Source organism: Periplaneta americana, chromosome 7, assembly GCF_040183065.1.
Source record: "Periplaneta americana isolate PAMFEO1 chromosome 7, P.americana_PAMFEO1_priV1, whole genome shotgun sequence".
NCBI lineage: Eukaryota > Metazoa > Arthropoda > Insecta > Blattodea > Blattidae > Periplaneta > Periplaneta americana.
Genome location: NC_091123.1, coordinates 148,206,384 through 148,230,744, shown reverse-complemented (window position 1 = coordinate 148,230,744; position 24,361 = coordinate 148,206,384). Strand labels below are relative to the sequence as shown.

General features: G+C 36.0%; 1 protein-coding gene across 5 annotated transcripts; it reads right to left on the bottom strand.

The window, feature by feature from the left end:
- Window positions 1-211: 211 nt before the first annotated feature.
- mTerf5 (mitochondrial transcription termination factor 5) lies at window positions 212-23,087 on the bottom strand. 5 transcript variants are annotated; one of them, XM_069831547.1, is made up of 9 exons: window positions 22,861-23,086; window positions 21,566-21,706; window positions 18,556-18,653; window positions 14,546-14,679; window positions 13,549-13,882; window positions 9,811-9,978; window positions 5,802-6,052; window positions 1,996-2,220; window positions 212-508 (listed from the first exon to the last, which is right to left on the bottom strand). In XM_069831547.1, exons 2-9 carry the CDS (start codon window positions 21,699-21,701, stop codon window positions 286-288), a joined length of 1,569 nt encoding a protein of 522 aa, XP_069687648.1. In that variant the 5' UTR covers window positions 21,702-21,706; window positions 22,861-23,086; the 3' UTR covers window positions 212-285. The 5 variants fall into 5 exon arrangements, with proteins under 5 accessions (XP_069687648.1, XP_069687649.1, XP_069687651.1 ...); XM_069831548.1 differs by having other exon boundaries at window positions 22,888-23,086; XM_069831550.1 differs by lacking the exon at window positions 1,996-2,220 and having other exon boundaries at window positions 22,861-23,087.
- Between the last annotated feature and the right edge of the window lie 1,274 nt (window positions 23,088-24,361).

Genomic DNA, 24,361 nt, shown 5'->3' with positions numbered 1-24,361 from the left:
TTCAACCTGACAACTAGAAAATCACTATAATCCACTAGCATATGTAGTAATGGGGGGAAAATGGTTAGATTTCACCCTTAGGATATAAAGTAAGACGATCAAAGTTCGTAAAAGTAAGTTATTATATACGGTATAGGATTTGTTAGAGAACTTGCTGGTCCAAACAGGAAACACACTCAAAAGACTTTTTTCGTCTTTAAAGAAACAACATTATATATATACACATTTTACTAATAAAATTTATTCAATACATAATTTTAACAAATCGTATTTACAATCATCACATCATATTGCAGACTCAGCGCTGGCAGGAGCAGTGATGCTGTCTGCCCAGATCCCATGTCCTGTGAAGTGGAAGTCCCGCTCTATGAAGTATAAGCACAGTGCCAACTTCTGCTCAGGGGCTATGTAAGACCTCTTTCCATGGGGCTCAGTCCCAAACTGACAGCTTTCAACATCCAGTTCTGGGCGTGTAGGAAGCTCATTTAATTCTTTCTCCACCTGAGTTCTGAAAATAAATTGAACAAATAATATTATTATGTACTGTTACTCTGGCAGTGTTTATGGCTCTCAACTCAGTTAACGAAGTTTGACTCCCTGTAAAGGAAGTAAAGGTTCATTAAAAAACCAGGTGGTTGGTGTCCTTATAATATGCCTTTTTTTAAGTAAATTCCTTTACGATGCTTTATCAACATCTAAGGTTATTTAGCGTCTGAATGAGATAACCAAAAGCTACCCAGCATTTGCTCATATTGGGTTGAGGGGAAAACCCCGACCAGGAATCGAACCCGGGCCACCTGGTTTCGCGGCCAGACATACTAACCGTTACTCCATAAGTGTGGACTATGATATGTTTGTTCTGTGTCGTTTCAAATGGCATTATTATTATTATTATTATTATCATTATTATTATTATTACAGATGTATTTATTTTGGTGTAGTTAAGGCTATCAGACTTTCTCTTCCACATCACCAGATTTTGTGTCACTCATAGAATTTCATCACAAATTCCAATGTCCAGAAAGGAATTAATTCTTTAAAATGTGTAGATAAAAAGCGGATATTTTCTGAAGTAATTCTGAAGTCGCAAGATAGAAGTGTGATATTTCGATGAACTGTATGCACTGAAGAGTATACTCACAGCTACTAAAAATAAAGCCTTAACACAATAATATAAATCTATTAGAAATAACAGGAACTAAACATATGTTATACATACAGAAAGAAATTAATAATTAATAATAAATGTAATACATTCTGGTGAAAGAAAATATGTTGGCAGCAAGAAGGAGTCGATGTTAAGAAAGAAATTTTGTACTAGAAAATAAAATAACACCAATCAGACTGCGTGCGAGATTTGGAATTTGAAAACGGAACATCTGGTGTACGGTTCAAGACTTGCACCACACACAGAAAAAAAAAAGAACTGTAAAACCGTAATGTTCCGAGTAAAACAGTATATCTGGCAACCCTAGCTGTATGAGATTATGGATAGTCTCGTATCAGAGATTGTTTAAAAAATATATATATATATTGGTAATTGAAGTGGAATGCAACTATTTTATAAAAATGAAACCGAATCAACAAAGCCTTCTTGACTAGTAATCGTCCATAGAGTTCAATGAAGACTGTATAGTTGGCACAACTGGTAACAAGAGAACAGCTCATCATAACATACTACTGCCATCTAACGGAATATTTTTAATGATGAGATGGTACAATAGTACATTTTCAAGACAGTCTAGTATTTTAGTAAGTCAATTAATATTTTATTGTATTAGAGTACTTTATTTCTTCTAATCTTTATATACTTTCTTCTAATCGTGTAATAGTCAATTAAATTCCACTCGAGTTTTGATTTTCTTTGGATAAATCAAAACCTCTACTGAGATTACTGTAGATAAAAAGTACACAATCTTGCAGACAGCTATAGTTTACTAATCATACAGATGTACACATATTCTAGTGACAGTGTAAACCATAAGCCAGAGTTACCTAGAGTACAAAAGAATATGAACATTTAACAAGATCTGCTGTTTTGTGAAGCCCTTCTGGAACAAGAAGTCCAGCGTCTCCCTCACAGTGTTAAGTGGCACTTGGCACCAAAACGGATGTCTGTGCAACATTTTCCTTATGTTGACATCATTTGCATCCAATTCAGTTGATAGAAAATTAATCATATCATTGCCTCTTGTTCGGCCACTTCCTTCTTGTACATACCTGTTGACAGAGAGAAAAAGAGAAAATCAAACCTAAGTATTTTACATAAGACCTTTGCATAGGTATGCTAGCCTTGTAACCTGAGCTTTGGATAGGAGCCTCCGTAATGTTATATAGACTCAGAGCGTTAAAAAAAAAATCATAATTTTTATTTAAAAAAATATATATATTCTTTTTTTATTTAAATCAGATTTTTTATGTTCCATTTTTGCTTATATAAATCATTTGAAATTATTCTCAGATTGGTGTGTGCTTCATTGTTTATAAAGTACCTAGGATGAATAATGAAGAATCAATCTACATGCTGTATTAACAATAATTTGAATTATAATTGGGATATGATATATTACAACATATTTCTGAACCAATTCTTCTGTCTTTTACTGAATGCAAGAGGAGGAATTGTTTGTAGCATAACAGAATTTTGCAACTTGTTCAACTAAGTCCTCTTTCTGTTTTTCATTTGTTTGGATGACAAAAGGACTATGCTGACTTCGCTTAATTTTCAGAGATGGTCTCTCAGTGGATAGATGATCCGTAACTAATAATCTCTTTTCTTTTGATACTGAAGGTGCATCATACTTTTATCTTATGGTGATTATATCACCTACACGCAACTCCCAAACTATTTGGAGGACCATACCTGCCGTTGGTTAGTAGTTCCATATGATCTAGCCGGAAAGATTGTTACACAACTCCACCAATCATATCCCCTCTTCATCACTTATGGGATGCATGCCATGGTAGGTCAGCATGCTGAAATGGCATTTCCTCCATTTTTATGGACTCAGTCCCCAGAGCCTCATTTGTTTAAAACAGGTTGCACCATGGGAAGGTGAGGATGAGATTTAAGTAGGAGAGGTTATGGAATGCACTTCACTACTCCTTGCAACCCAAATAGCTAAAAAAATATCACATACACTTTCAATTTAATTTTGAAAGTCTTGAAAGTCAAAAAGAGGCACTTATTTTTTAAATAGGCAGCAAGAACTAAAAAATAAATAAATAATAAAAAAAACTCTCTCTACATCTAGACTTGTGTCCCTAGTTGTGAGGTAGAGTATGAGACAGTATCCTTCATCTATCAAGGTCCTCCCAGCTCTTCTCTTCCACTACTTCTCGCCATAGTTTCCTCTTTTTTCAATATCCCTCTTAATTTGATCATCCCACCTAGTTCTATGTCTTCCAATAAGTTTATCCCTTTCACTTTAAGTTTCAATGCCTTCTTTGGTAAGCTCTCTTCACCCATTCTCATAACATATCCAACCATCTAGGTAATTCTGTTTTCCTCCAATGTATCTGCAATTCCCAAAATATTACTTATATTTTCATTATTAACTCTATCCCTTCCTGTTTACTGTACTATACTTCTAAGGAATTTCATCTCTGTTGCCTGAATTGTGCTCTCATCTTTTTTTCCAACTCCTACACCTAGTAGTGGGAGATCGGCAATGCTCCATTAGGGGAATGCTTGTTGGGGTGATGTACAGCCTGGACTTGTCTCTGACACCTCATAGGTATCTAAGAAGGCTCAACAAGAACTCTGAAACAAGTAGCTAACAAGGGCTCCAGTGAAGCCATGACAGGCCTAGCTAGCAATGTTGGATATATGAGGGCCGGGACTGTTACTCATAAATACCTCGAAAAGTATTTTAATCATCATCATCATCATCATCATCATCATCATCATCATCATCATCATCATCATCATCATCATCGGCACTACAGCCCGTTATGAGCCCTGGCCTCCCTCATTAGGTGTTGTCATCTGTCTCTGTCTCTGTCCTGTGCAACAGTCCTCCAATTCCTGTATCCCATTCTTACAAGATCCTCCTCCACTCCATCAATCCATCGCAGATGATTTTAATCTCAATCCATACAATCACAGTCTACTATATACAGTCACGAAGCTTGGGATGATTTTTTGCATTTCTCGCGATAGTTGCTAGCCGCTTGGAGCACTGTGAGTACTAGGAACAATAGACTGGGTCACTGCCATCGTGATCTAATACAGGCCGTAAGGCAGACCATGTGACTCACTTTACCTGATCACGAAGGGCGGCATTTCAACCATATAAATTAGTTGGAATGCATAAAGAGTAACATATAGGTTCTCTAAAATGTAGTGTAATTGCATTAATAAAATTTGAAACAATGATTAGGGGACACTTCAAACATAATTCCTTGCGAGTTAAGGTGTAATATTATTTTTGGTGTGAAAATTACGTTGTTCGTATGTGTAATACCTCCCTTTATTTCGATTAAATATTGCGAAATTCTTGTACATTCATTTATGCACGATTCAATAATTTTCAGTTGCACCGCATGAATATTTAGATATGTTGAAATTATAGGTTATGTTTACTGTACCAGTTGCCCCTTTCTGTCTAATTTTAGTGGTCTCCAATGCCCTGCCACTACATATGTATGTTTTGTCATATGGTAATTATAGGTTATGTTTACTATATTTAACTTATATTCCTATATTCACAATTATACATTATAATTAAACATAATGTCATGTATGACACCTGTCACATTCTATTTATCTGTATCTTAAATCTGTATCTAAAATCAAAATATAAATTCGTTTTTATTGAACCTCAAAATAGCTTCCATTCTAAACTTAAAATGTTGATGCAAACATTATGTTAACACGTAAAATTCTCTTCACATTAAAATAACACAGTTTTGTAATTATTTCTGCAACACATTATGCAACAAGAAATAAACGGAACTTATGGACACATTACACTAAATAAAGCTTAGCAATTATACGCAATAAAGTTATAATATAATATTTCACTGAGCTCCATAGGATACACTGAAACAGAAAACCCGAACGTACATTACAGCCTGGTCTAGATTGAAAAGGCACTGACTGTGCCATATTTCGCTTTGTTGTGAAAAGTTGTGTAAACTGTGAAATGTTCGTTATCGGTTGTAATAACTGTAACTGGCTAAAATGCAATAATTTGAATAATAATATGGGACAAGGAGACGTTTGTGGTACTATAAATATTGTAAGAAAAAGAGGTCAGAGTTATCCTTCTTCCGAAAGATCCAGGAAGGTGAGTTTATAAAATATAATATATACTTTATGAAAATAATGTATAAACCTTTAAACCTTATGTATTTCATATTTCAATAGTGGAAGGAAGGTGTTATTTTTTTCAAAAGAATACGATATCGAAAGTACAATACATTTTATCGTCTGCTGAGGAAAGGATCTGTAATGAGGCAACAGTAGCGATCCTGGTGGCTAGCAACTATCTATGGATTCATATTTCAACTGTCTATGTTTGCATATTTAGTAAGTATTGAGCTTCATGATTGTATATACTAGACTGTGATACAATTTTAATAATATGTCAACCCAGTAATAAAAGGCACTTTGCCAAACATCTGGCTCTAATTACAACAATGCTGTTGTTCTTTCTTTTAGTTATATAGCAATTATAGTATAAAGTAATCAATTTGGATGATTGATTCATAAACCATTGTGTTTAAAGAGGTGAGAAAAGTCTAGTCAAGACATTTAAGAATGAGACAAGTAAGTTTGTACAGTACAAGAAACTTACCTTTCAAAATGAGCTTGTGTCGATGACAGTATATGAAGACTGACACACTTGATTTTGAGATCTTGAAGGTAGCTTAAGCGGGAACTTGCCTTGCGCTGATGGTACACCAGTTTCAGAACTCGAGGATTCTTAGCAAGGCCAATAAATTCTGGGACCAGTTGCAAGGCTGTCACCCTGTTGAGCACAGTCTCACTGCTCAGCGTGAACAATTGTGGGCACTTCTGAATTGCTTCATCAGGAATGTCGAATTGCTTGCAAAAGAACAACTCTATCAGTGACATAATGCTTTGGGTATCATAACATATATTCATTACGTAACTTTTTTTTTTTTATTTAAGTTATATTATGTCCAGCAGGTTCTTGTCATTAATTAACTTCTCTAGAATATAATTTTTTTTTGGTAACTCTATAGCATCTATAAGATGCTTTATGGTTGTGCTAACAGATTGAGTTACTTGTCAACAATGTGACACTGAAACGTGTGTTCAGGTTACTGCCCAGCGACAGTCCTGATGTATTTTTTATATTTTGATGATTGGTTAATTAATATTAGCCTGGCACACTCACAATCACACTCACATTCATACAAATTTCCAGACTTTACACACCCAGGTAATTTTTTTTCTTCAAGAAAAATTCACCGAGAGCCGAGCCCGGGAATCGAACCCGGGACCTCCGGATCTGCAAGCCAGCATACTGACCAACAGACCACAGAAGCAGTCATAAAATTCTTAAAACTGCAAGGACATAAGATAAAATACGAGGGCTATTCATAAAATAACTTATTTTTATTGTAACAAAAATGACAATGTGGTTACAGGATTTGTTTATGACAGTTTGAAACTACAGACTTTGATTTATTTTTCTACATAGTTTCCAGTATGGAGAAGAATAGAACGTGTGAGTGTGAAGTGGACAGACAGAATAAGAAATGAAGCTGTGTTGGAAAGAGTGGGTGAAGAAAGAATGATGCTGACTCTGAATTGGTTGGGTCATTGGCTAAGAAGAAACTGCCTACTGAAGGATGCACTGGGAAGGAATGGTGAATGGGAGAAGAGTTCGGAGAAGAAGAAGATATCAGATGATAGACGACTTAAGATATATGAATCATACGAGGAGACAGGCAGAAAATAGGAAAGAATGGAGAAAGCTGGGTTTGTCCTTGGGCAGAACACTGAATGAATGAATAGTATCTGGCTAAATTAGACACTTATCATAGTGCTTAACAAGATTTTGAATACCGCAGTCATAAAAGTCTCCCACCAATGACTGAAATTAACCTAAGATGCTGGACTACAACTCATCATTGTCAATGTGCTGCAACGTAAGTCACTTCTTCGTATGTAAGGTGGTAATCATTAGGCACCAAATAACAGGTGTCTGGAGGGTAACCAAACATTTCCCAGTTGAAATTTTGCAGTTTGGACACAGTACACTATACAGTATGCAGCATTGTCGTGTCCAGTAAACTTTGCAAAGTTTGACGATGGATTTCAGCTGCTTTACAGTTTTTACTACAAGAAATTCTATCACTGAGCATATTTCACAGCTGCTGGTATTCTCAATTAGAGCACACATTTTGAACATGTGTAACAGCTGCATGATCCTCTCTGTACCTTTGCTCGAAGCAAACTGAATCAAGTAACATTCACTGCAAAGACAGCGTTGTTATGCCAATTATTGAGCACTCTATACGTAAACGAAGTTACTTTATGAATAGCTCTCGTAATAGCTACTGCTGATTATTGAACTAACAGCACACCTTGTGCATGACAAGAAAAATCAAAATAATTTTAATATCACCAGTGTTTGGTGAAACTCAGCCATTAACAGCAGTGTAACATTTTTTCCTTGGAACAACAAGTTTTGATGGTGAAATCATTGCAATAAGTGAAAGTCTCGGGAATCTTCTATGCCACATCAATAAATTTAGGAATGCAGTTATATTGTCAGACTCCAAAGCAGCTATTCTATCAATAGTCTCTAAACACACACCTTCATCTCAAACAGCAGAAATAACTAAAATGCTCTCTCAATTAATATCACTCAATAAAAGAATTCTATTCCAATGGATACCATCCCATTGTGGAATCCTGGGAAACGAGAATGCGGATGCTTTAGCAAAGAAGGGCAGCACTGCTACTTACAGACCTGTTACTAAATCTACGTTTTATTCTGTGAAAAGATTTATTAAATCTACATATTTAGACTTTTACAAACAAAATTTGATAACACAATCACAGGGAAAAAATGGAACTCTCTGCATCAAAATCCACAGTTAATTTCCGATTTCCCAAGAAAATCGCCTGTAGCTGCTTTTAGATTGGCAACAGGCCATGATTGTTTGGCCAAACACCTGCATAGAATTGGAATATATCAGTCCCCCAACTGCCCATTGTGCAACTCAAACCAAGAAATGGATTCGGAACACCTCAAAATCTGTGCTTCAGTGGCTGGCCATGATAATATCTTTGAAAAATATTGGAGTGCAAGAGGTCAAATGACTTTATTGTCAAACGCCTGGCATTAGAAAACAACAACAACATTTTTTCCTACTGAGGACGGCCCAAAGGCTTATTTCTTATTATTGGGATGATTGCTGAAGTCCTCAGGACCTCATTTGTGTAAGTATCATGATTCACTGTTTGGTGCCATCTATCGATTCATTTACAACACCCAAATTCGATGGAGTCCATGTGGTAAACCAAGAATGCCCCTCTGTTCCCCTGGGAATTTTGCAGCCATCTAAGATCAATGCCATATGTTCGTAAATCACGTTACAACATCCTGCTGCATCCTATATTGACCTGAAGATTGCGTTACTGTAGGTATCGTGATTCACTATTTGGTGCCATCTATTGATTCAGCCATACATAACCCCATCTGACAGAGTCCACGATGAATGTCCTCCGTCCCTCTGAGAGTTCTGTAGTCTCCTCAGATAGATGTCACCTGTATGCAAATCATGGTACTATAGCTGCTGCATCTCCGATTGACCTGAAACTATCGAAAGATGATAGATGAAGTTGAATTTAATGAAACGAAATAATTCCAAGGTCCAATGCTGAAAGTTATCCAGCAACTTTGCTTCAATTGGTTTAGGAGGAAAACTTCGGAAAAAACCCAACAGGTAACCTGTTCTAACCAGGATTTGAACTCGGGCCTGCTCATTTCCCAGTCATACATGCTGTTACCACAGTCTAGTATATACAGTTGTGAAGCTCAATACGTAGTAAATATGCAAACATTAGGTAGTTGCTCACCACTAGGATCGCTAATATCGCCTCATTACAGGCAATGCAAAATAGTACCATCACAGTCTATTGTTTCTAGCACCCTCAAAACTAAAGCTTCGTGACTGGATATAGTAGACTGTGCTGTTACTCCATAGCAGCGGATGCAGTGTTACATGGAGCAACAATGGATTGTTCATCTGTGCATGACAATGAACAAAATAATATTGCTCGACATAGATCCAATCTGAATAGCCTAAGAGAAAAGACACAAAGGAGAAGGTTTGCAGGGTAGGTGGCAATGTTTTATTTACTACCTCTTTTAATCGATGCTTTTAATTTAATTTAGTAGGTTATTTTACGACGCTTTATCAACATCTTAGGTTATTTAGCGTCTGTATGAGATGAAGGTGATAATGCCAGTGAAATGAGTCCGGGGTCCAACACCGAAAGTTACCCAGCATTTGCTCATATTGGGTTGAGGGAAAACCCCGGAAAAAACCTCAACCAGGTAACTAGCCCCGACTGGGAATCGAACCCAGGGCACCTGGTTTCGCGGCCAGACGCGCTAACCGTTACTCCACAGGTGTGGACGTTAATCAATGCTATTCACGTCTGATGTAAGTACGGACAATGGAACAAGAGTGGAAGAAAATCTAAGTACTCAAATGTTTTATATACAAAAATTGCAAACCACTTGACGAGAAATCAGCTGATAGGATAACCCACAGCTAGAACAAGAAATAAACATTTTATTTGTATTTCTACATACTCACCTTCAAATGTCCTGCAATCTTTATTAGACTGTCAGTTGAACTCATCACGAGCTTGGGAAATTTATGAAACAGTGTTCTGATGTCAATCCCTCCAAGACTTTTAACTCGCTTCAGCGTGTCCAGGGTATTATCAGGATTACTATGAATTAAATATGCATTTCTTCGGATCTAAAAACAAATAACAAGGTTTTTGTTTATTAAACCAGGTAAATTACTCAATAGATAGCACATGACACGACCAGGAGAGGTTGAGTTTGCCATTGTAATACTTCAAGCACATGTACACAAGACAGTGGGTGGCGATGGAGACATTTAGAAGTGCCGGCTCATGGGTTTGCTGGATATTTAAATACCTCCAGGCTTAAAATGTTAATGATTTCATCACTTTCTAAGTTGTCATCTTGGATACCCTTGACTACTGAGTTAACTTAATGATTTTGCAGGAGACCGTTCTAGCCTACAGGCTATGTCATCGAATTTTTCTTCTGATAGAATGCAGTTTATGGTATGCACCTTCTTTCTTTATTTAAAAACGAGCCAATTTCTAATTTTTTTTACTAAATTCTAGATTGTTTAATCAGATGTTTGTTGAATGCCAGGGTATTTCCAAAGAAATATAGCATCACACTTTTTGTACGATACATTCGTAATATATTATCATAAATCCAGATTTGCTGTTCTAATGAGTACTACATTATGAGTTATGACGAATAAACTGAATGAAAGTCATCTATATAAGATAGGTTAAAAGTCACTTTCCCCAATAATGTAGGAGTGAGGGACTTCTTGAACCAGCAATTCCATGAATGGATTGGCCGTTGTGGCACAACAGAATGACCACCCAGATCATGCAACTTGACACCGTGTGATTTTTCGCTGTGGGATATCTTGAAAAATGATGTTTTTACTCAGAAACCGCAGGATTTGCATCAGTTGCGACAGATGATTGAACAGTCATTCGTGAAAAATCGATGAAAGTCGTGAGCTATGTCCTGCCATCTGTAAATCACTGCTTAAACAGGGCCTTAATTTTGAACAATATCTGTAAAGAAATGTGAAATCAAATGTAAATTGAATGTAATTAAATGCAAGGAAGTGTTTGGGGAAAGTGACTTTATGGCCACTCTTTATACTAATGCTCTAACATTGACGTCCCTTCAGCCTGTGTTATCTGTCAACTCTAAATACAGGTAACAATCATTTATGGTCTCCTAAACTCCAAAATCTAAATGATATTGTGGTCACAAGTTTTCAACTTTGTTTATGGTATGATGACGATATGCTGCTAGGTCCCATTATTTTAGACGATCATACAGTCGGACCAAAGTGCCCATAATTTTTGCAATGCACAGTGCAAGGAATACTAGAGGACTTTCCTTTGGCTACATAGAGTGTTATGTACTTTCGCCATGACGGAATCCCTTCTCATATTGGCACAATGTGAGGGCTCATCTCAATATCTAATTTCTTAATGGGTGGATTGGTTGCGACAGCAAAATTTCCTGGCCATCAAGATCTCCGAACTTCAATTCCTTGAATTTTTGTTTATGGTGTCGGATGAAGTGTACAAAAGGAAAGTTAATACACGAGATGAACTGCTCGCTCACATAATGAATGTTTCTGCCATGTCAATAAACACGATGATCTACAACGAGCACACACCATATTTTCGCACGAATTGAAAAATGTATTCAGGAGGACAGTGGAATTTTTAAGAATGTATTGTAACATCTTTGTCACTTGAACAAGAAACAGTATGAAATGTAATAAAATTAAAAAAGCATTCTTTTTTTTTTTTAGAATACTCAACTTTCCTCCTGGGGCACTCTGTATAAGACTATAACCATAGCCCTCTCTAGTCATGGCCCGGCCCACACTACATGGCAACGTCGGATGGCACGTTAGTTGCCGTCCTATCCTGTTGCATAGCTGTTAAATGCGAGAAAAGCATAAGCTACATCATTCTTCTATTTCAAAGGAAAAGTAATGACTTCCTGAATATTTAGGGAGTTCACTAAACATTATGTGATTCACCCTATTATTGTCAGTTATGATACACAATGTTTTGCAATCCACACTCGTGTATTTGTTGTAAGATATCTTTACATATTTCTGCTGCACCTGACCCTGTAAGTTGTTTAACCGCAACAAGTCTTACCACCTTTTTAAAATTACCAAAATGCAGCTATGATTAAAAAAAGTTACTGATACAACACTCTACGCGAGATCATATTCTGTTTTATTTGCAGCAACCCCAAACAATCGTCCATTTTTGTAGTCTAAGTTCCTTTTACTTGAATTTCATCTACTTGAATTTTCACAATTTTTTCGCTCTCTGATTACCGCCTAACATGCTTCAAGAGCTGTCTATTCTCAGATATTGAAACAACGAGGAAAGTTATCGAGGGTGCGGTAATGACAAGATGTTCTTGAGTCTAGTCATATCGTAACACTTGGCATTTTGGATATGAATTAAAAAAGATTTTACAATTATTGAGGATAGATCGTACTGTCGCCCTGGGTGGTGCAATCGGTATAATACTGGCCTTCTGTCCCCGAGGTTGCGGGTTCGATCCCGGCCCAGGTCGATGGCATTTAAGCGTGCTTAAATGCGACAAGCCCATGTCAGTAGACTTACTGTCATGTAAAAGAACTCCTGTGGGACAAAATTCCAGCACATCGTGACGCTGATATAACCTCGGCAGTTGCGAGCATCGTTAAATAAAACATAATTTAATTTACATCGTACTTAGATTTTTTCGTAAGTATAAGATCAAACTTATTACATAAAAGATCAAACTTTTTAAGCTGCTTTCATCACAGTTCCCATCATTTTCAACAACAATTTCAAACTTTGTAGTGAGGCAGTAATTTGGGATAGAACAGTGCTTTTGTTATTGGTATCTTATGAAACGTAACAATCACAAAAATCTATTACAGACGGAAGCTGAGCAAAGAATTTCTACAGTTAGAGGCTGTGCATATTAAAACTTCATTCGGTAGACGTCCACCATTCATGTGCGTTTCCACACTAAAATCCCTGTTTATTCTAATGCTAACAGTTATTTTAGGAGCATTAGTTACGTCTAGTTCATACACTGTTCAACAAGAATCGTTTTTAAATAATGACCCGTATTTTTTAAATAGTTTCTTTGATACATTTTCCAAAAAAAAAAAAATGCTACACATGGTTTTTTCGTCTGTCTCCTTTCATCCTCCTTTCGGTTTGTCAATTTCTTCTCTCCTCTGTTGCGGATTTTTCCATTTGGTTCCACTCACTCTGCTTAGATAGGAAGAAGAATTTGGAAACATATTCGGAATTGCATCTTCACGTAAAACTCAAGTCACTTTTCCTGAAAATGTTCCTTTCATACCACAGATCTGTTGGTTGGTGATCAATCTGCCCGTGGAACCCAACGAATCCATTTACTGCGTATTTCAGGATCTTTAGGAAACCGAAAACAACTTATAATATTAGTCATCTGCTTTTATTGTCTTATCGTAGGTCCTTAAGCAGCTCGGCACTACACGTATTCATTCATATCATGGTTATGAAAAGTTTGTTACCACAGACATAACAAAGGAAATATAGGCGCAAATCCACAAGCGAGGAGAGCATCTGACACTGAAACACATGGCACATTGCTGGGCTGATAGGACGGGCTGCGGCGTTGCCACATTTACCAAGGCCGGGCCATGACTAGAGAGGGCTATGCTATAACAAATACACTACCATACCTTATCTTTACTGAATCCAACTTTTTCTTCTAATATTTTTAATGCTCTCTCAATGAGTCTAAAGCTCCTGTGTTTCAACCGACTATATGTCTTCATCAATTCTGCCACTTCTTTGGGTGTGAGCTCAAGTCTCCAACAGAGGTAGTGTCTCAACACGGCCAACTGAACATCCAAGAAAGCGGTTTCTTCAGATTCTTCTTCAGGGCTAAGTGGTTCAAATGGTGGTGGCCTCTGTTTTAAGTGAGACAGAAAATTTTCAATGATGTTGACATCAGAGGGAATGTAGCGATGGAGCTTAAGCAGACGAATTGGCTTGTGCACTACGGTGATGTAACTGTCAACAAAGCAATCACAAAGCTTGCATTAAAATAAAGGGAACTCCAGTCTATATCAAATTACCACAAACAGTATTAATGCCTGCTGCTTACTAACTGAAAATTTATTATAAGGAAATTTCATTACATTAAATACATAGAGAAGTGGAAGCAGAACGATAAAAATTTGAAAGGGCACTGTCTTGCACAGAGATAAGGTCACATCATCTTTCAACATTCTAAAACAATGCTGTCCATTAATAATTGTAACTGCAACTCTGCCCATACGGTCATATGAGAAAACGTGAAGTGAAACCACATCAAACACAAACGTTCACATCATGTAGACATTTAATGACATAATTTGAATTACATGTCGACTATGTCATGCATCTGCGGAAATTGACACTTTTATTTTACTCAAAATCTTTTAATAGTTCGTTACATTTCAAATACACACCAAGTAGCTGAAATGAAACAATTGAAAACAAATATTGTCACAAACCCCATTATTTTATATGAACTCTTATTTTCAACGAAGTTTCAGAATTTCTAAGGTGTGCTTGGGTTTTGAATAACTCTTCATGTTATTAATAAAAATGTAAAATTAGAGCATTTCTTCAAAGTGATTAAACTACACTGAATGTCTGGGAAGAGAAAGAAAGAAGAATAAATCTTCTTACCTAAGTATAATTTGGGCAGTAATTGTTGAGAAACCTCCCTCTTGAAGGAGCATTGAACGGTTTTCAATTGTTACTGGTATTACCATCAGCACTTCTGGATGCTGTGCTATATCTTCTCTTGTTACTCCAAGTCTCTGTAAATGTAGGACGTTTCAAGAAGAGAAGCATTTTATTATGCAATGGCGGATGCCTGAAACATGTGCCCTTTAGAGGCAGAACCCTGTAGCAATAGATTATTTTGCACATGTGCAATTCCTTCAGCAAATATACAGAATGAGACTGAAATAACTGCAGATTGAAGGAAGCAATAGAATACATTAAAATACATTAAAAAATCTAATACAGTGAACACTCGATAACTCGGACCCCAATATCTTGGGCTTCAGATAACTCAGACCAAATTTTTCGAAAATAAAATATAAGAAAATATAGAAAAAAAAATTGACAACTTTTTCAAACATTCTGCTGGGAAAAACAACAACAAAGTGGCAGATCAATCACCATCATGCTCCTATAATAGACCAATCGAATTACAGTAGACTCTGATTAACGCACTTTGTCCACTCCCTGTATTATTTGTGTCTCTGTTTTACCTGATATGTATTGATAACCTTGTTGCATTAAAGTTCAGCATAATATTGCTACTGTATAGATAACATATGGTGTTAGTGTTCATTCCTAACATACAACTTTATTTCCCTTTAATAAGATGGACTTTTCGTAACTCGGACAGATCTCTGCCTCCTTTAGTACAAGTTATTGAGCACTGACTGTATGAATTTTGTAATCAAGGGCAAGGTTAATTAGAAAATTAGGCTGAAAGTCTGTGTACTTTAGCAATAGTATGTCGCTGGCTCACATATGAAAGCGTGTGCGCGCACACACGCTTGGTCTGAACTGCAGAATTCCATCCCTTAATCACTCCAATAGGGTTGTCAGGCTTCCTAATGGCAGGAAATAACTATACACGTTAATCTTTTTATTTAATTTGCAAGAAAACCGTCCATTTTATCTAAAAACTACAAAGGAATAAATAAATTCCTTATCAGTTTCTCTAATGATAAGAATAAAAATCAGAATTGTATGGATAGTAGCCTACTTATTGAATAAAACAGTGTTAATGTTTAGAGGAAAATTATTTTTTTCTGAAAAAAAAAATATATATATATATATACAGTGAAACTTGTGTAATTCGAATCTGAAGGGCATAAGAAAAAATTCGAATTAAAAAAATAGTACTGCAGAAGGCAAACTACAGGTGTACTGTATGTACTATGTATTACTACAACATTTCAAGACAACAGGGTATTATAATACAAGAAAATATAGTGCTGTATAATGCCACACCACTGTGCTCTCTATGCTTACTGTCTACAATTCAGCTGTGTTTATACTACCCTAAAGAAACGTAAACGGATTATAGTAATTAGTAAACATTTATGCACAACACATACAGTAGTTAAAAAAACATACCTTACTAGGCCTTTGTTAAGTAGGATGTGATTTTAATCTGCTTCTTTTTATTGATTTGCTGGGTTACTGTAAAGTCCTCCAGTTTATTTACTGCATCAAACAGAGAACCATGCACATTTTGGTGTCCCTCAATGAATCTTCTTAGCTCTCGAAAGTGAAAGATCGGGGTTTCGGAGTTTGTGAAAAGCAATACACAGTGACCGTTTTAACTGAGTACGGTGACTGTACTTTCGAGGTGAATGACACTCCAAGGGTTGTCAACCCGCACTGGGACCACTTTCTCCGAAAAGGAGATACAATGCATTCCCGGTTCCATCCTCCAACCCCTATGGTCAGGTCAATTTGTTACAGTACTGGCTCGTTCCGCCTTTGCCACATTTTACTGTAAAACTCATGTCCATTCTGGATTTTTTTTTCTTCGAATTAAACAAAATTATGTTCGAATAAAAGACGATATTTATGCACTGTTTCCATAGGAAATTCAAGGGGACAACGGAAAACTTCGAAATAAAGAATAATTCGAATTAAAAACGTTCGAATTACACAAGTTTCACTGTATATATATATATATATATGAAGCGTCCAATTCCAAAACTGTCTAAATCCATTTTTAAAAAAATTGAGATAATGGCGGTTTCATCATCTACCTAAATGTCTCTAGCAATTTTCTAATGAATGTTGTGCCTAAATTCCCTCTTTCCTTCCATAAATAAGCTTCAAATATGACGAACACTGCAAACAATTAGGAAAAAAGTCATCAGTTTTTGGCGTTTCCTGAAAATTGTTAAGAATGGATGTAGACAGTTTTGAAATTGGAGGCTTCATATATACATATATATATATATATATATATATATATATATAGACACACACACACATTTTTGGGACTAATACGAGTATATTAGAATTTTTTGTTGTACTCTATCCAAGGAATAAGCTGTTGAAATCTACAGAGTTATATTACTTCCACTCTGTATCCAAATTCAAGGTGTTCGTTTTCTTGGGCTGTGAAGTGCAATATATGCAGTGGGAGCAATACATTGCACAGCACACTATCTTCAAATTCAATGTCTTCAATTTTAAATACTGCATAACATAAGATGTCATACAATTTTCTTATTAACATTAAATTTTCACACCCAATTTTTACAGTACAATTTATAAATATTCGGATATCTGGATATCTGTATTCTCTAATTCAGTAAGAAATAGGCATAATGAGTGGAACTGAAAATGACATGGCTGAAAAGATGAAGTACTGTTCTCGCTACTCATATGACAACTGAAGTTGTTTCAATTACTTATTAATGATCTATGTATTAGTCATAAAGGTTTGTATATTATTTACGGCTTAATGCATTTTACTGAGTAGAAATGGGTACAAATAAACAGATTTAATATAGCAATACGAATCATTCATTAAAACATTAATACAAAAATTAAAAACTGACTCCAAGAATCGAACTCCAGTCCGCAGACCTGCAGTCCAATACTAAACCAAATCAGCTGGAAAGTACCCAGGTTACATTGCTCCATTTGGTGCAATATTTTTATTGGTATCAACTTGAAGCTAATGGTTTTCCTCGTAAGAACACTCAGAAGACTTGTATAATTTTCAGTGCCACACCACTGTGCTCTCTATGCTTACTGTCTACAATTCAGCTGTGTTTATACTACCCTAAAGAAACGTAAACGGATTATAGGTGAATCTATTGCACCATGATGATGATCAATAAAGATTTTTTTTGTTACTAAGGAGAGTACTTGACTTACGTCATTCACCCATATGAAGCCAGCAGACCAATTTACTGACAGAGTTGTTGCCCAGGGAGAGCCATAGGAGGCTCTTTACACCCACAATGAGATGAGATGAGATGAGATAACAGAGATTTGTTGGGATGCCACAGGGGAACTGGAGCTCCCAGAGAAAACTCCTGTGTTACCTGGACTTGCCCAACACAAGTTATAAATCAAGGGTACACCGGAGATCGAACCTGGGCCCATAGGATTATAAGTCCAGCCATCAGAACACGTTATTCAACATTTTTCAACATGCGGCACACTAAAGATGTAATTTTAAATTCCACGGACACACTCATATAATTTAAACCAGTATTTCCAACCAGGGGGGAATTTTGAGAGTTTTAGTGGGGAATTTGTTTACTGAATGTTGACTTGTGCCGCATTTACTGATTATTGATTCTAGTGAACTCACTTGTTTACTAATATTTTCCATTTTATTCTTTCAATTTACTATTTTCATTTTCTCATGGTACACTGGTTGAAAATGGCTGCACTAGACCACCGTGGCAACTTGATTAATGAAGATAACGAAGATCATTTATTTTTCAGCTATAGTATGTGTTGATATTAAATTTCTCTATTTCGGAACTAATTACAGTTTCCACTCTCAGGATCACTTCAAACTTGAAGAGCCACTTGCTCTGTCAGGTGTATCATGCTTGGCTATCCATAGCCAAACTGCAAAACTAAATTTAGACATGTTGTAAAAACCAACATCAATACAAACGACTTACCTTCAATGCTGTTGATACCTTCTTTATATGATCTTGATCCAGTGTTCTTAGTGTGTTATTCTTGTATACAATTGAGTAAGTCTGTCGATAGTTTAGGCCTGTTATAGGCGAAAGAATAATCAGTTACTTACAAAATATAAACTAGATCATGACATACACCATCTTGAGCATTATGAAGTAGTGAAGACGGTTCAAATTTGTTGAAAATTTATTAAAAATAACGTTTACATAGAAATTTAAACACCATGTCATTCACAAAAGAAATCAGGATATTGTTTTCAATTGTTTCATTTCAATTATTCTGGCAATGTTAATTTATGTAAAAAACAAAAGCTTTGGGTTATTGCATTTCTTGAAGTTAAATGGTTTTGAAGTATGGGTCATAATATAATCTGTCTTCATTCTGAAAGCTTGTTGGAAAACTTGAAGGGACAAGTTTCATGGCAGATAAAAAATGTTCTGGTAAACCAAAATTCATAGAACACGATGAAAATGTATTTACTTATTTTGTTGCAATGCATTACAGTGTTGAACGACAGCACTGATCTCCTGTCACACAATGTCAATCCTGCGATGATTTTACAAAATATTCAGGAAATTAGCGAAAATTCAAAATATGGATTATGCAATGAAAGTTACTTTAAAAGCTGACATTTTCCTAACACCTGCTTCCACGATCACATGTAAACCTTTCTGATTTGCTGATTAATCACTCTTTAAAGACAGCACACCAAGTCAATACACCGAGATATCATTACTTGATGATAAAGGATGATGGGAATGGCAAAGACATTTACACAAGAAAGAAAATGGAGAAGACATATATATATATATATATATATATATATATATATATATTGATTGATTGATTGATAAACAGCTCAATTGGGGCACCAAATAACAATTCCACCAAAATAAAAGATCAGTGAAGTTGTTTTATGAGTAAAAATATTATTCGGTATTTCTTTAAGTCAGTAATAGATGAGCAGCAGGAAGGCAAGCATGTCCCTAAAATACTCCTTTTCCACATTCTTTTTCTTCTTTATAGCCATTAATGGATGTTTGCGACCATATTTTTCATTTCACGTAGATCTCTTGATATGTGTATTAAATTTTTCACAGTGTGCAATCCAATGTAGTGTCTCATATTATGCAGCCATGACATTCTTTTCCATTCTAGTGTCCTAGTGAAAGGTACCGGCCTATCTTGACTGAGGAAATCCACCACTGGTTCACAAAACAAAAGGTCATTTCAGTAAGGTATTCAGTTTAGAAGCTAAGGTGTACTATCAATGCTGGATAGGCTGAAAAAATCTGCTTACCTTGTATCTTTTTATACAGCAAATGTATCTTGGCTTTTCTATCAACATTTGTTGTGACACAGATCTCACAAAAAGATGATGACCACTTATTTTCACCCCCAAACAGAATACATGTATAACAATATTAATTATTTCTCTCTGAGCATTCTGTTAGCCAAGGATATTTTTTATACCATGAAAATTGAAAATTTTTATTCTGTCTTCCTCCATCCACTATTTTAATAGGTAAATGTGGTGTCGATCTCTTATTTTTGTAAGCACATTTTGTTTCATACATCCAACTTGAAAATGGTTTCTCTTTCAATTCTACAAATAATGACCTCAATATTCTCTCAGTATTAGCCATTTTACACAAAATTAATATGTAAAACACACACACGCATGAACTTTTGATCAAACTAACACTCAACAACACTCACATTCACAGAACACCAATATAGCGTGACTTATTATTGTGACAGTGAGGCTAGCCACATTCCACACTGAGCTGTAGTCAATCGACACCTTCTTCCTGCCCCCCCCCCAACAGCTTGTAAGTCAAGGTCGTAGCTGTGCCTTTAAAGAGGCTTTTGCCACAAGCCTCTCGTACTGAACTCTCCATACTGGAATGACTGCCAACAGCAAATTTAATATAAGGAAGGATCGGAGTGAAACCAGGTGTTATGATACATTACGAACGTCTAGGCTTACTGTTACTAGGTACAATAACTAAAACTTATGGATAGGATAAGCCTCAAAAGCCTCTTAAGAGCTTCGCCACTGAAGGTATTAGAGCGTGCAAACCCAATAAGACATTTGGCCAGAAGGAAAATACTCTCTCGGCCTCGAATAGCTGAAGGTAATTTCAATAATGTTATTACAGCTATTTATCTGGTGCCTAATGGTCACTGTCTGGCAAACAGTGCCTCCTTCAGCAGAAAGGAAATGAAACTTTTGCTGGTATTCAAGTTAGTTAATTTCCTTTAATGGGGAATTTACCTTGCCACAATTCATGGTTCAACAATTCTGTCCTTATAACTGTTTCAAACTCAAATTACAGTTCAACTATTAACTGTCAAACCTCGAATTTTCTATTTCGTTTTGGTAGTGCATCACTGCAAGTGACGTTTTCCAATCAGATCAATCTATCAAGTCGTGTCAGTTTTCTTTCCTGTCCTTGTTCCCATCATTCTCCACTGTCCAAGTAATAATGTGAGTGAATTTAGTCATAGCTAAAGCGACTTCAGTCTGGCTCTTTTCTTCTTCTTTCAGAGTAACTGGTCACAATTCTATCTTCCTGACTTGCCAATAGGAACAGATTTCTTCTGGTCTGTTTTAGCCTAATTCTACGTACATTCTACATTTGTTACTAAACATACTATCATGTCTGGAAAAATATATTTCATAGCTAATAAGATCCCAAGAACCCCAAACTATCACGTAGGCCTAATAACTAAATGTAGTTAGAAAACTTGCTAAAAAATGAAGAGGACTCTGGAAAAAACACAAATTTCACCCAGTGGTTAGGAGCAATCTCTACTTCAACATTATGTCAGTCATAACCAGGTAACTTTACTAATAGATTACTGGAAAGTAAACCAGTTTTGGTTATTATAATGCCCTGTAATTCAGACCATATTTATTTCATTAACACACTTCTCTTTCCGCAACATTTCTCTATTGAAATAAGGAATAATTCTAAGACTCACCAAATACATCCATTAGAAGCTTCATTTGACCAATGTTCATATCATGAACTCGTTTGTGACGAACATGCTGCAATGTTGGCACAAGAGAACGAAGACATCTATGTCGAGAGGTCATGAACATTCTCATCTTGAACATGATAGCTGAAAAACAGATATTATGTACAGCAATTATCATCATTATAATAATCAACGTTGTTTTCATAATTCTTATTATCACTCCTACCTCCACTTCCTGAAGGTAGTGATTACAATGCACTCTAGTTATCTCCAATACTACTAGGCTACCAAGGTGAAGGTAAATGGAATTTTGGAGGAAACACAGAGAAGTGCAATCAGTGCTAAATGTACAGATGTGTGCAAACACATTTCAACTGGAAGATGGTAGTAATGTACTAGGCTCATAGAGAAATGGTCAGTTTCGTTCTTCCGTTCTCAACATCTCGAGTATTATATTGGAATGTTATATTTGTAATAAATACGGGGAGGAGGCTATATAGGCCTACAACACTGCAGTGGAATATACAGGTAAGCATCAAACGATTTTTATGTTGAAAATTATGCCATCTTTAGTGTAAGTTTTCTGGAGAATTACCCTTAAGCTTAAATAATTTCAAGGAAAAAATTGTTCCGGGCCGGGTATCGATTCCGGGAACTTTCGCTTAGCGCACCAATACTCTACCGACTGAGCTACCCAGGAATTACACCCGACACTGTCTCAATTTTTTTCCTTTATATTCACACACTTCAAGTGGGCTGACAAGACGCCAGAAACCCAACTCTGAGTGCACACAAACTCTGTGTGACTTGAATTGTGGTTTTCTGTTAACGTATCTATAGTGACGTGTATATTATGCAAATCTGGCTTTCAGGTAAAGCTCCCTGTGAAGCAGACTTGAATAATTTCAAGGGAAAAATCCCGAGATCGATACCCGGCCCCGGAACAATTTTTCCCTTGAAATTATTCAAGTTTGCTTCACAAGGAGCTATACGTGAAAGCCAGATTTGGACCCTTAAGCTTAGTTATTATGAAAGCAAGCAATGTTTAATGTGAATTCCGGTAGCGAATATACGAACTGAAAATAGGTGTCACTTTAAGGGAAACTGAGAATCATTCCAAAATCTTCAGATACATTGCTTAAAATTAAACAAGTAACAAGACATATTTCAACAATACATATAAGCCTATTACACATCTGAACATTGTTTTTCGTGAACATACTTCTTTACGGCAAACACAAGGTTTAAAAGAGCCCTGATCATTATGCTTATACACCAATTAAAAGAAGAAACCTAACCTCTTTAAAATTGTGGACTCCACTTACTCAGGCTCTACAAACAACGCATGATACCTTATAGTTATTACAAAAAAAATTTTGTTCTTCTGTAGTTCTACAATCTCTTAAACATACACGCAGAAAACACATTCACTATTTATTATTACGCTTAGTAAAACCCTATGATCTAGGGTAAAACTATTTCTGCTTCGACACATTAACGCGCGTTTTTCAAATGTTTAAAAACCATCGTTGCCAACATGACAAAAGTTGAATCTTGATTCTGGTATGCTACATGCTACCAACAAAGGGGGATCCAAACAAAAAGAACAGCATTTTGCCCAATATCAAATAAAAAATGTTAAATATAAAGGAGAGGGGCAAGCATCTGGAATATTTACAGTTTAACAGGAACACGATATTCTCTTACACATAACAAAATGGGCGTTGACTTGAGAAATTGAAATTAATATTATTGCCTGTTAAACTATAAAACGTCTTTGCCTGTTACAGAAAACAGAGCACTTTCTCATGGATACAACTTTTGATTGACTTTTTTTTTTAATAATTATTATTCAAGGAAATGTTGGTTGATACCCAAACCATTTACCTACACACATCCTCTGCACTGTGTCCATTTGCACATACCTCTGGTTCCCAGAGAATTTCCTTCTTATTTATTATCTGCATTGTCATATTAAGTGCAACCTCTCTTTGATTTTTGACTAAGAAATTTTGATTCTAATACAGTACAATGTTTGGAAACTATTACAAAGTTGTGCACTATAATGTTGATAATTGGTAACTGAGGATGCAATAACCTACCTCTTCTTTTGTTCCTTGGTGGCAGCAGTGGCAGCAATAGTAGTTGTAGTAGTGATAGTGTTGGTGGTAGTAGTAGTAGTAGTAATAGTAGTAGTACATAGACTGCTAGCGATCCTTGATGATCCACACTGGATATACACGGCAGTTGGTTGCCAGCCTTTCTTTAAGCTCGAATTATCTTTTTCTTGTGGTTGTCACGTTCTTCCATTCGTTTCTATCTCGGGCCAGGTTCATTATCTCTATCCATGGGAGTCAGTTGCTTTCTTGACTTCATCATGCCATCTCCTTCTTCTTCTTCTTCTTCTTCTTCCCCTTTCTCTTTTTCCTACAACTACTCCTAACATGATGTCCTCCATCACTGATGATCTTCTCACTATGTGTCCGAAATATGACAGCTTGAGCTTTGTGGCTACAGCTTCCAGAGAGCAATTAGGTTTAATTTTCTGCAGAATGGATGCATTTGTTGCTGTCAACCCAAGTTACTTTGTTTCTTATTAGACTGTAAGTCTCATCATCAACATCGATAAATTCATCACTAATCACAGTTATTTCCTTACTACATACAATACACTGTTTAATTTGTTCAGGATGGAATGACAGCAATATCCTGATAAATAAAACAATATGGGCATGTCATTGTCACACATTTCTACATCATATTCATTCACATCTAACAATTTTACTTCTATATCATTAG